The 12,955-nt window shown below is 36.2% G+C and overlaps 1 protein-coding gene across 1 annotated transcript; it reads left to right on the forward strand.

The window, feature by feature from the left end:
- The first annotated feature begins 2,482 nt into the window (after nucleotides 1-2,482).
- LOC109112448 (homeobox protein Nkx-3.1-like) lies at nucleotides 2,483-4,054 on the forward strand. The gene is made up of 2 exons (XM_019125375.2): nucleotides 2,483-2,694; nucleotides 3,500-4,054. Exons 1-2 carry the CDS (start codon nucleotides 2,568-2,570, stop codon nucleotides 3,919-3,921), a joined length of 549 nt encoding a protein of 182 aa, XP_018980920.2. The 5' UTR covers nucleotides 2,483-2,567; the 3' UTR covers nucleotides 3,922-4,054.
- The last annotated feature ends 8,901 nt before the right edge of the window (nucleotides 4,055-12,955 follow it).

Genomic DNA, 12,955 nt, shown 5'->3' on the forward strand with positions numbered 1-12,955 from the left:
TAATAATGTCTGAATGATACTATATAAAGGTCCTTAAAAATAAGGTTTTCCTGAAGCAAAACAAAATAAAAGAACTTTTTGGGAAAATGTGACCTGTTTTGCGAGATTTGCTAATAAAACTGGGGCAGCATTCTAATATTTTAATATTTCACTGTTTGCAACTTTATAAACGTAAATAACCAGATGATTTGTTCATTTTCAAATAATTTCTCCATTCAAAAATGAATAATCTGGCTATATATACACTTAAAATAAAGGTTCTTTATTTGCATCAATGGTTCCACAAAGAACATTTACCATCCATGGAACTTTTTCATTCCACAAAAGGGTCTTTCCAGTAGAAAAGGGTTCTTTAGAATTTTTTTTTTTTTTACACTAAGAAAAAAATGTTCTTTTAATAACTGTTCACTGAAAGGTTCTTTGGGGAACCAAAACTGGTTCTTCTATGGCATAGCTGTGAAACCCCCCTTTTGAAATGTATACTGTAGAATAAAAAAATAAATAAAGTTATGAACTTTACAATCACATCACAGACAAATACAACAAATATTATTGTATAGATTAATAGTATTGAAACATAACTGTACCTTTAATACATTGCCTTTATCTATTTAATATAACTTATTTATAGTTGATGTGAAGCGTATTTATATTTAATATGTTCATAAAACAAGTGCAGTGGATGCTATTGCCACTCAGCAGACACAGACTAAGTTGTTAAGTGTGTTAACTGTAGAGTATTTCAGGTCTTATGGTGGTGGGAGGTCATGCCGGTAGACAATACTACCGTTTGTCACTCTCAGCTTTTGTGTTATTCCAAGCAAACTCCCCGCTCTCCTGGGGCCAGTGTGTCCTCTTTCCACGTCCAGTTCTCTACCTCAACATGCCTCCCCCTTAACCACATCTCTCTCTGTCTGTGTCTCTCCTTCTCTCCCCTCTGCCCAGGACTGTGGGGTCACACAGAAGCACAGGGGCACAACAAACAAACAGCCATGCAACAACGTGTGGGTCAGGAGAAGGAGCCGGGACCAAATATGTTGAAGTCATTAGCTCCACGGAGAGGGGGCCACCCACTCTGACCCCAGCTGACTAAGGATTCTCCTCTTGCTTATGAACACATACCCCGGTGCCCTGGACCTCAGGGCTTACCCCAGCTTGACATCCAGGGATGATAGGAGACTAATAATGTATCTTTTTACACAATAAATCTCACTAAATTCTCAACTGACTGAGAATGAGGGGCAGAGCGGCTCAGTGCAGCAGTAATAAAAAGCTCAGTGTAAACTACTGCACATGCATTTGTTGTATTTCAAATGCAGCAACATTATCTAAGTTTTAGGATAAACTCAAATATTCATCTTCTAAGATATGCAAAATGAAAATAAAAATAACAAGGAATTACAAATCCAAAATTCAAGAGATTGATTATTTTTTATATACAGTACATATATATTACAAAATCAGAATTCAATAAAACCTTGACATCAATACTCTACATTATAAACAAATTTAAAACAATATTACACACTATAAATATTAATCATAGATAGATAGATAGATAGATAGATAGATAGATAGATAGATAGATAGATAGATAGATAGATAGATAGATAGATAGATAGATGTGCAAAATAATAAAAAAAAACACAATCAAAATTACAATTAAACTATGAAATAAGTACAAAAAATGAAACTACTTAAAACTAAAGTACTGAAATGCGTACATTATAGTCTAACTTGAAACAATATTACACTATAAATATTTATATATTCTTTTTTAATTAGTCTATAATATACTACAAAATATTTACCCAATAAATAAATAAATAAATGGTTTCAATTTCCATAGTCTCAGTTTCTTGAATTTTGGTTTTGCAATTCATTATTTTATTAATTTTTTTGCATATATTAAAAGATATATGTGTATTTGATGTGTGTATATAAATATATAATACAAAAATGTAGCATTATATATATACACACACACACACACGCGCACACACACACACATATATATATATATATATATATATATATATATATATATAGTACATTTATTATTGTGTGTGTGTGTATGTATATATATATATATAAGGCTATATGTGTGTGTGTGTTTTTTTTTTTTTTTTTTTTTTAAAAATGTGTGTGTGTGTGTGTGTATGAATATTGTATATTTGTTATTGTATTTTTTACAAATATAATATTATAATATTGTATATCATATACATTTATTATATATTATGCTTATATAAGATTGCAGTTGGGAGGACAGCTAAGTAATATAGATAAAATATCTATACTGTGTAAATTTATTAAGACTTCAGGACAAGCAGCAGTTGTGTCTGGTGTTAGACAGAATGATGGTCCATGAAGACGTGTCTGTTTTAGCCATCAGCGAGCCTGGACCGATGACGTAGCGCAGGACGCTCCTCCAATGGTGGAAGAGACAGCAGCACTCACGCGCTATTTAAAGTCCAGCAGCTGAGCTTGAGAATGAAAGTGCCAATTACTAACCCCGAGGAAGAAGACGGTTTATCCTTACCTTTATCGGGAATTTAGCAACACAGATGGCGGCTTCAAACAAGCAGCTGACGTCGTTTTTTATAGAGGACATTTTATCCTTAAAAGAGGGTAAAAACGGTGACTCCTGCGAATCTGAGAGCGACAGAGCCGACAGCACAGACGGACGAACAGGTACTGCACTTTGAAGACCATTTCTGAGAGCACTTCTAGCTTAGTTAAGATTAGGCAGTTGTGTCATGTGCATGCCAAACTAGTAGGCTACGCAGTTAGCTACATATGTGTGTAGGTAGTTTAGGTAAACTGAATTTGTATGCCTTACGAAAATTAACCATGGTTTTAGGATCGTAAAAGTGTAACATAGCTATAACCATGTTTATTTATTTATTTGGCAGATTGACTAGCATTTGTATAACCACAGATTTACTCGGCTACAAATACCATGATTATACTATGGTTAGTGTAGCAGAACCATGGTTAATTTGGTAATAGCCTAACTACAAGAACCGGTTTTTGTTTTTCTTTTTGTTTTGTTTTTGGTGGTACAGTAGTAGTGGTAGTGGTAGTAAAACCATGGTTAATTTTCTTAAGTTAGTTAAAAGTAGACCTGACATTGTATTTGTACTAGCTAGCAGAGATGGTTTAGATGTTCTGAGACCTGTGAAAAGCTGCCCTTACGAAAATTAACCATGGTTTTATTGTAGTAAAAGCGTAGTAACCATGTTTTACCATTTACCATGTGTAGGCTGTAACCACAGTTTTACTACCAATACAATGGCTAAACTAGCGTATAGTTAGTCTAGCAAAACCATAATGGGTGTGTGGTTACCGTGGTTTAACTACAGTAACCATGTTTTTTGGTTTTATTTGTAGTAAAACCATGGTTTATTTTTGTAAGGGGTTTAGATGTATTCTGACTCCAGTGTTCCTGTGAGAAACTAAGTTTAAAACCCTAAATGTACCGTACTTACGTTCACAGACTCGGAGGATGTGTCGGTTTGTCGGAGTCCTGAGGATAAATCAGAGTCTTCCGCGGATTTGGCGGGAGGCGGCGGCGGGAAGAAGAAGCGGTCGCGCGCCGCGTTCACGCACCTGCAGGTGCTGGAGCTGGAGAAGAAGTTCAGTCGCCAGCGCTACCTGAGCGCGCCCGAGCGCGCGCACCTCGCGAGCGCGCTGCACCTGACGGAGACGCAGGTGAAGATCTGGTTCCAGAACAGGAGATATAAAACCAAGCGGAGGCAGCTAACGACAGACTTTCAGAAACCCGACGCCACGGCTGTTGCTGCTACAGAGGCGGACTTCTTCAGAGCTTCGCTTTTAGCGACGGTCTATAAATCCTTTTCATACCGGCCTTACGTGTATGACTTACACGGACTGAGTGTGTGGAGACCAGCACTGTGATGATATTAGGGACATTAGCACGGACTTTCTCATATTATTGTGAATAATATTCTTTATTATTATGGTGATTTTTTTTTTTTTAAGTATTGTACAGCTTTGTATTTTGTGAAATAAAATATTTTTATTAAAGGTGCATGTGTGTGTTGCATCATGAGCTATAGGCTCCAAGTATTGTGGTCACTCCAATGACATTTTTTCAATCATCCCCACTCCGTCTTCTCTTTTTATATTTAATTCATACATTTTAAGAAGTCCAGATGTGTTGCTTCCATCGTGGACAGAAAGCCACATATCTTACCTTTATCTTGCATTGATCTCACTTGTGTTAATGTGAACTTGTGAAATGCCTTATCTGGTTAAACAGACTTAGCCTACTTTTGACCTTTTACTTTAAAATGACTGAGGAACTTAAAAAATATGGATCTAAGTGAACTGTAAGAAAAATAGTGAAACTAGCCTATAGGCCTATGCTATAATTTATTGGCATCCATTTTAGCCATTAAGTTACCAAAACTAAAATAGTTACAAATGTGAGTGTTTGTGTTCTCTGCAGTCATCTAGTGTGTTATACTGTGGCTCTAATGTATTTGATTATTTTTAATTGGATTTCAGTAAAAGTTTTCACACATACATCATTATTCTTTTAAAACCATAGCACTTCCTAATTCCTAAAAGTTGTCTATTGTTTAACAAGGACTGCGATTATTCTTCAGCCTGAACACTTGCCACGTTCACAAGCCATGCCAGCTGATAAATCAAGAGAAGGATTCTTTTGTAAAACATGTGGGTCCGCTCAACATAGAAGTTTAACATTGCTACAAGAGATATTGATCTCAAGCGCCCCTATCCTTCTTCCATTCAACTTAAGTTGACTTCAGCAGAGCGATAGTTTAACCCACCTATAGACCCTAGGTGGTCTGTTGTCTGAGGGATACAGGTAGGGTTCTCCTGGAAAGATGACATGATTTACCCTGTAAGAGATGTGGTCTAATCAGTGAGTCATGATCGCATAACCTGAATGCTGAACTGATAAATGTGACAGAAATAATAACCGAACCATTTTATGGTTTATACACAAAATCCCCAAACTTCTAGGAATATGGTTTGCAATACTTTTCCTTCAGGAAGCAACTGCCATGTAGGTCATCAATCACCTGTCTTTAAAAAGCTCTCAGGCATAACCAGACCTCTTTAGCTATTTCTACAAAGAAATGTCTCAGTGAGTCTGTGGATTACATGAATAGCAGCAGGAAGTGTTTGTTACAGGGGTGTTAAAATGAGCCATGTATAAATATTTGGTAACACTTTTCTTTAGGGTCCAAATCTTCAATCATGCATATTACTAGCATATTGGCTTTTTATTAGTGCTTATAAAGCACATATTAATGCCTTATTCTGCATATTTTAGATCCCTTAATCTCTACCCAATACGTAAACTTGGTTGGTTGGTCCCTAAACTAAAGTGTGACCAAATATGTGTCTCCTAAACGTAAAAAAAAAACTTAGGTTTGGCTGAATATTTTTAAATATGATGCCATTTAAATGTAAACTTACACACAACCCTACGCAAAAGACAAGTATATATTTTTATATACAATATTATATTATATTATATTATATTATATTATATTATATTATATTATATTATATTATATTATATTATATTATATTATATTATATTATATTCTACACACACACACACAAATGTAATTATTACCTCTGTATGGCTGTATGGCTATTTAACAGATATTCATGAGCATATAATATAATATAATGTAATATAATATAATATGACAGAAATTCTCTGCTTCCCAGTTGAAACGATTCAAACCTGTTTCAGCTATTATCTAAAACTCAAACCTGTCTGGCGAAATCTGACTTTGACATCAAACTCGTTCTGGATTTGGTCCCTTTCTTTCAGTTAAAGCTTGCAGATCCACCCATGCAGGGCATATCCACCCGCATATTTCTATCTCCACAACAATGTCATGCCACTTAATAATAGTAATCTGTGTGGTGACATTGTTTTGGTTTGTGAGATAAGAGCAGCCCTAGATACAGGGTTCTCCTCCATACAGAGCACGGGTTCACCTAATGCCACCCACTTGGCCCGGCTCCAGAGAAACTCTGGAATTTTCAGCGTCTATGCATTTCTGTCTGTTCGTATCAATATCCTCACTTATATGTTCTCTGTTACACCCTAATTTACCCATCAAAGTCTACCTCTGATTCTGTACGCGTAAACACATGGAAATTCGTTGTGATGTCAAGTGAAAACATTTATGGGATTGGCTTCAATGCCATTCTCTTCTTAAATATGTTCAATATGTTAGTCAATTGGCAGAGAGAATGAAATGTGCGCTGTTGTTATTATTGCCAACAGAGTAACAAGCAAATCTTTTTTAAGTCTTGAAAAAAAGACAAACAATTCTGACTGACAGCTAAAGGGACTCTAAAGTTTACTCAAAAATTAAATTTCTATCATTATTAAGTCACCCTTGTATGTTTTTACAAACCTGACTTTCTGTGGAATACAAAAGGAGTCTTCCTGCCTCTGCTTTCCTTATAAGGACATTTCACTGCTTCACACAATCTCCAAAAAATTTATAAAATATAAAAAATAAAATATAAAAATAAGATTACATATAAAATAGACAAGTGCTTTGGCAACTGAAAAAAAATACATACATACAAACATGCATGCATACATTTTAAGAATAAAATAAAAAATCACTGATAATCTGCCTGCAGCTCTGAAATCTCAATCATGCTAAATTTGGCATACTAGGTTTTTTACCATTGATCATTGTCTGTGTAGTGTATCTAAATTGGCAGTTAATTTATGTCTGCGAAAAAATTTAATGGGTAATAAGGTTTGAAAGCTGAAAGCTGGATGGGAAGATTTTCAGTGAATACTGAAATCACACTGAAACTCACACAAAAGTATCATATGACTTTAAAAGTAATACAGATCAGAAGTCATATATTATTACAGCTTTAAATATAATTTTACAGCTAGAAAAGAAAAGAAAAGAAAAGAAAAGAAAAGAAAAGAAAAGAAAAGAAAAGAAAAGAAAAGAAAAGAAAAGAAAAGCATACAGTGTAAATAATAACAGAATTTTTCTGTGAACAACATCCAGCACCACAGTACTTTTACAGGCCTGCGTCATTCGTGTCAAAGATAGCAGTTTTTCTCAGATGAACCTGCTGTCATGCCACACCTTAATTATTCATTTTGTCTACTTGTCAAAATCAATTATGTAAAATGTTCTTCCCCAGTAATTGCCAAAGTACTTGTCTACAGTACATAATTTATTGCCTTTCAACTTATGCATGTTGATGTATTACTAGATTACTTAAGAGGAAATTGGAAGCATTTCTTCGAAGTTATTGGCCTTTAAAACACTTCGTTGTGCCGGTGGACTGGGGTGAACAGGAGATCTGAATCGTCGGCTCCGTTAAGTTTCTGAATCTTTACAGGTGGAGGTCAAAGTGGGTGGAGCTGCTGACCCCCAGGTGTGACGGAGAACGAACAAAGCTCTTGATCATGACTCAGTCACCTCATCTAACACCTGCCAATCAAACTAGACTGCACTCTCACGCAAGTACGGGTGGAGTTAACTGTTACATGAGACTTACTCCAGCTCCATACTGGGCATTAAACAACCTTGGAGACCTTTTTCACTTCTGAAGTGGGGATTTGGTACTGTTATGTTTTTGAAAGAAGTCCTAGCAAGCTTACCGAGGCTGATTTTATTTGTTTAAAAATACAGTAAAAACAGTCATATTGTGAAATATTATTGCAATGTAAAATAACTGCTTTCTATGTTAATATATTTTACACCGTAATTTATTCCTGTGATTTAAAGCTGAATTTTCAGCATCATTACTCCAGGCTTCATTGTCACATGATCCTTCAGAAATCATTGAGTTATTTGAGTTATTTGTTATCAATGTTGAAAACAGTTGTGCTGCTTAATATTTTTGTAGAAATATTTTTCAGTATCCTTTGATGACTAAAAAGATTGAAAGACCAGCACTTTTAATAATAATTTAATAATTTAATAATAATTTAATAATTATTATTTTTTATGTAAAAGCCTGACACAGTGACTCATTATTAGATCAATTATGATCGTAAGAATGAAAATAAATGATTTAATATTAAATACCAGATATTAAATAACAAACATACTTTCAATCTCAACACTGGATATAAACATGAAGAAGAAGAAGAAGTGACTTTCGGAAAATATCTCAGCAATGTCACAAACTGTGCCTAAAAAAGCCTGCAATCAAAAGTTTGAGATTTCAAAATGAAATATTTCTTAATAAATTCTCAAGAATGATCTGAGCTAATTCAACATTGATTTTATAGCTCTATGCTTGTACTGTATGTCAACAATGTTTAATTTTTTTCCATTTTTATTGTAGAAGAAACATCTGAGACAAAGTATTTATATGCTACTTAAAAGAACTGCATTCTTTACATGCATGCCTCTTGAGCTATGAAAAAGTAATTTTCCTCTGTACAGGTGTCAATGTACTGTTCCACAAACTGAAAACGTTGTTGCATCAAATTCTTGACAGTTTATGACTATTTGACTGACTTCCAAAAACACTGCCTAAGCCATCTCACATTTCACATTTATTCATCCAAACCATTACCTACTCAACAACAACATTTCAGATCATTTCTCCTGATCTCTCCTCAGTGTGGTGGCTCTCTAAGCGACGGCCTCTGGGAGGAAGATGCTGTAGTCTGTGTTTAGGGGTAAACAGGATTATAACCTTTGGGTCCAACTGAGCCAATGTCTCAGCCACTTTGGCTCCATCATTAAAGGATTAGATGTGTTGGAAACCCTGATAAAGAAGGTTCACCTCCCTCTCTGTCTAGCACAGGTTTACACGCAGCCATGATCAGCAGAGTGACAGCGCATCTGGAGGGAGTGTGGCCTGCTCTGAGTGCGGATTAAGACATGTTGTTGTTTCCATTATTCACATCCATATCATCTGTGGGTTCAAGCCCTGAGTAATGTCTATTTGCAATACAATTAGAGACAAAGATAAAAATCTCTGATAAAATGGCAGATCTTGTAGTAATGCCAGCTTTGAAAAGCACAAATGTCCCTGAAAATGAGAATGGTCAAGTTTATACATAGTATGCAAATATTTTATGTATTATATTATATGATATTATATTTAAAGGGGAGAAAAATACATTGCATATATGTATATAAAAATTACAACAAGGTCATTGTAAGGTATATTACAATAAGGTCCCATTACTTAACATTAGTCAATGCATTAACTATCATTAACTAATGATGAGCAATACAGTCTTGTTACAGTATTTGTTTATCTTTGTTAATTTTAGTTAATAAAAGGGGTCATATGATGCAACTTCAAGGTTTCCTTTCTCTTTGGAGTGTTACAAGCTCTTGGTGCATAAAGAAGATCTGTAAAGTTGCAAAGACTAAAGTCTCAAATCCAAAGAGATATTCTTAAATATAACTTAAAAGTTAAGAGTCAACCACACCCTCCTAAAATGGCTCGTTCTTACAAGCCCCCACATGTCTACGTCACGATGTGGGAAGATTTGCATAACACCGCCCAAATGTTCACGCAAAGAAAGAAGGAGTAACTTTTATTCTCGCTGTTGCCGCCGCCATGTTGTGGAGATGCTGTGTTTCGTTGTGAAAGCGAAACTACTTTGTTTGGTCTTCCAAAAGAGGACACAACTAGAAATCAGTGGTTAAGTTGTATTTACAACACTGTTCCAGAACAGTTCATCCCAAATATTCAGATGTGTGCAGTGCATTTTATGGAGGACAAGGACTGTTTCCTGTGAGAGTAGCCTACAATGCCGGTGACTGTTTCTATAAAGTGGGGAAATTCTGACTTTTCAAGGACAGTCTGGCGCTTCTGACTCACAGTCTGTAAGTACGTTTACATATTTAAAGAATTTGCCACTGATGATTCAAACACGAGTTTTGAGCAGTGTAGAGTAGCGCTTGTTGTTTGTCGTTTCATTGATCATAAATACAGACATGGTTTTATGTTCATGCGGCGCGATACGCAACGCAATGCGTAAAAACACAGTACAAGTCATTATAATCAGTAATTATGTCCCCACTGGATGCAACAAATGCCTCGTTTGTAATGGGTTATATTGTTTATGTCTTGTCACACTAGGACACGGCATCACAGTTTGGTAAGGCAGCATTTCCCAATCCCAGTCCTCTTATCAGGTACAACTTTTGTTCTATTCAACAGTAAGTGCCCTGCGAAGTGAACATCGCAGGATATTCCTGCCATGATTCCAGTTCGAAAACGAGTGTATATGTTCCATTCAAAGGGCATTAAAGTGTGCGAGACATGAATTTAAATTGTATTTATTTACAGAGGAATATGATGTCACGCTCATCTGTGTGTGAAGACGTTGCGCAGTGCAAATCTCTGAATGAATGTTCAGAAGTGAGGTAAACTTTGACAGATTTCCCCTGCTCAGGGAGTAGGGAGCAATGAACACCGTGCAGGGATCATATCAATCGGAACACAGTTCATGCACGTAGCTCTCTTCTAACGAGCTGATTATCTGAATCATGTGTGTTAACAAAGAGAGACATGCAAAATATGCAGAGTAGGGGGGTGCGAGGACTGGGATTGGGAACAGTGTTGCCAGATTGCAAATGTAGTACCAGAAGCTCAAAATTATCGTATTTGGAAGAAAATTATCGTACACGAGTCAAACGTACAGAATACAGCTAAACCATCTACTTTCTGACACAACCTGCAAATGACCACAATAGATAACTAAGCGTACCGTGTCTACACTGGACGTGAGCGGTGCTTCAAAATACTATAGGACCCATTATAATCAGTGACTCAACACACTCTGAGGTGTGCACGACCGCATTTAGGTCTCTGTAATGAGCCGATTTTGTATATGAGTATAAAAGTCCTATGACTACCATCATTTTGAATTGTCATAAAATTCATAAAATTATCATACATTATGGGATTTTTTTCATTATTGATCATACAGAGGTCAAAATTATCGTACAAATCCAATAATTATCATACGTCTGGCAACACTGATTGGGAACCGCTGTGGTAAGGGGCGTAACATTTCCATCACACGCTTGAGGTAGTCACCCAATCACAACGCACTGGATAGCTGGCCAATCAGAGCACACCTCTTCTTTTCAGACCAATGAGCTTTGTAAAAATCATTGCGTTTCAGAAAGGCGGGGCATAGAGGAGAAACAATAATGTACATTATGTGGAAAATTATGTGTTTTTTGAACCTTAAACCACATAAACATTGCATTACACCAAATACACAAAAAATGTTCTTTTTAGCAGCATCATGTGACCCGTTTAATAAAAATACAATTAGTCCATTAAATAATATAACTTTTAATGCATTAGAAAATGTTGACATTAACATTTACTAAGATTAATAAATGCTTTTTTTCTTTCTTTCTTTCTTTTTTTTGTATTATTAGTTCATGTTAGCATGCGCGCACACACACACATTATCAAAGACTGTTGAAAACTGTCGTGCTGCTTAATTTTTTAATGTGGAAACCATAATACATGTTTTTCTGAATTATTTGATGAATCGAAAGGAAAAAAAAACAGCATTTATTTATTTATGTGGAAACCAAAGTACTTTTTTTTTTCGGAAATCTTTGAATCGAAAAGTCAAAAGAACAGTATTTGTTTGTTTGTCTTTTTCATTCGTTCATTCGTGAAATGGGTTTTGTGTGTTTTGTGACAGCGCCGGCATGTTGAGTCTGAAAGATGAAGACAGAAACCTGTAAACAATCTGATAAGGGTCAGCGGTGTAAGGTCTGCTTATGGGAAATACAGGTTTTAAACAGGGTGTCAGGCCAGCATTCAATGAACAAACCATTGCAATTTGCTTTAAAAAATGAACTTTTCTTAGATTGATGGTTAATTGTATTATTGATGGACATTTCTCATCTGATTTCAGATACTCGGCATTCTATTGTTTGTCTTGTTCTTCTCTCACACCTCCAAAGACACTAAAGAAACACGTCACATGACCAGAACATTTCGATGAGCCTCATTGTTGTTCTACTTTGCTTTTAGCACACACACCCTTTGTGAAAACACTGCAGCACATCTGAGCAGCAGGGCATCCTCACCTCAAATGAAGCTCTATTCAGTGATTGGGTGAGGCGTCATTCTTTCCAGTGATGATTATTAGATATCGTTCCAGGGAACCACACCTGACCTGACTGTCAACATTGCAAACGCGTCCATTATCACCTGTTCTGATGAGGAAAATCTAATGCTTTTTTAAGTGTTAGAAAGTCAAGTTTTCTTGAAGCAGATGCTTGACAGAAGTGCCTGATGATCTCCTGTATCTGGCCATCTCTGCTTCATGAATATGCCTATGCAAAACTCAGCACCAGAACGCTAGGGGGTTTCCAAGGGTGTTCTGGGTGGTTTCCGAGGGTGTTCTAAGTAGTTGCTAGGTGGATGCTTTCTGGCACCTTCTAGGGTGTTCTGAGTGGATGCTTTTGGGTTTCTACTGTGTTCTGGGTGGTTTCTAAGGGGTTCTTAGGGTGTTCTGGATGGTTGCTTACTTTTTAGGGGTGTTATAGGTGGTTGATAGGGGTTTCCTTCTAGGGTGTTCTGAATTGTTGCTATGGAGGTTTCCAGCTGGTTTAAGTTGTTTTTTTTTAGCTGGTATCAAAGTATGTGGGCGGAGTGGATTGGAAGTGGAGCGGCGTGATTTTTGACTGGTGCAAGGAGTGGATTTTTTGAAAGTCAGAGCATTGTGGTTTTCATTCGCTCCGAGAGTGCTCCACTACCGCTCCATCACGAGCACAATTAATGATAACAGCCCATAATATAACTGCATTTCATCAAGAATTCACACATTAAACATCATAGCAAGCTTGACAGATATGTGGATCACTCAAATCAGAAAGAAGGTTATAATGACGGCGATGGACGAGTCCTCGAGGTTATATCATGTTTGTTTGTAGCATGTGGA

This window comes from Cyprinus carpio, chromosome B8 (assembly GCF_018340385.1).
Source record: "Cyprinus carpio isolate SPL01 chromosome B8, ASM1834038v1, whole genome shotgun sequence".
NCBI classification, from domain to species: Eukaryota; Metazoa; Chordata; class Actinopteri; order Cypriniformes; family Cyprinidae; genus Cyprinus; species Cyprinus carpio.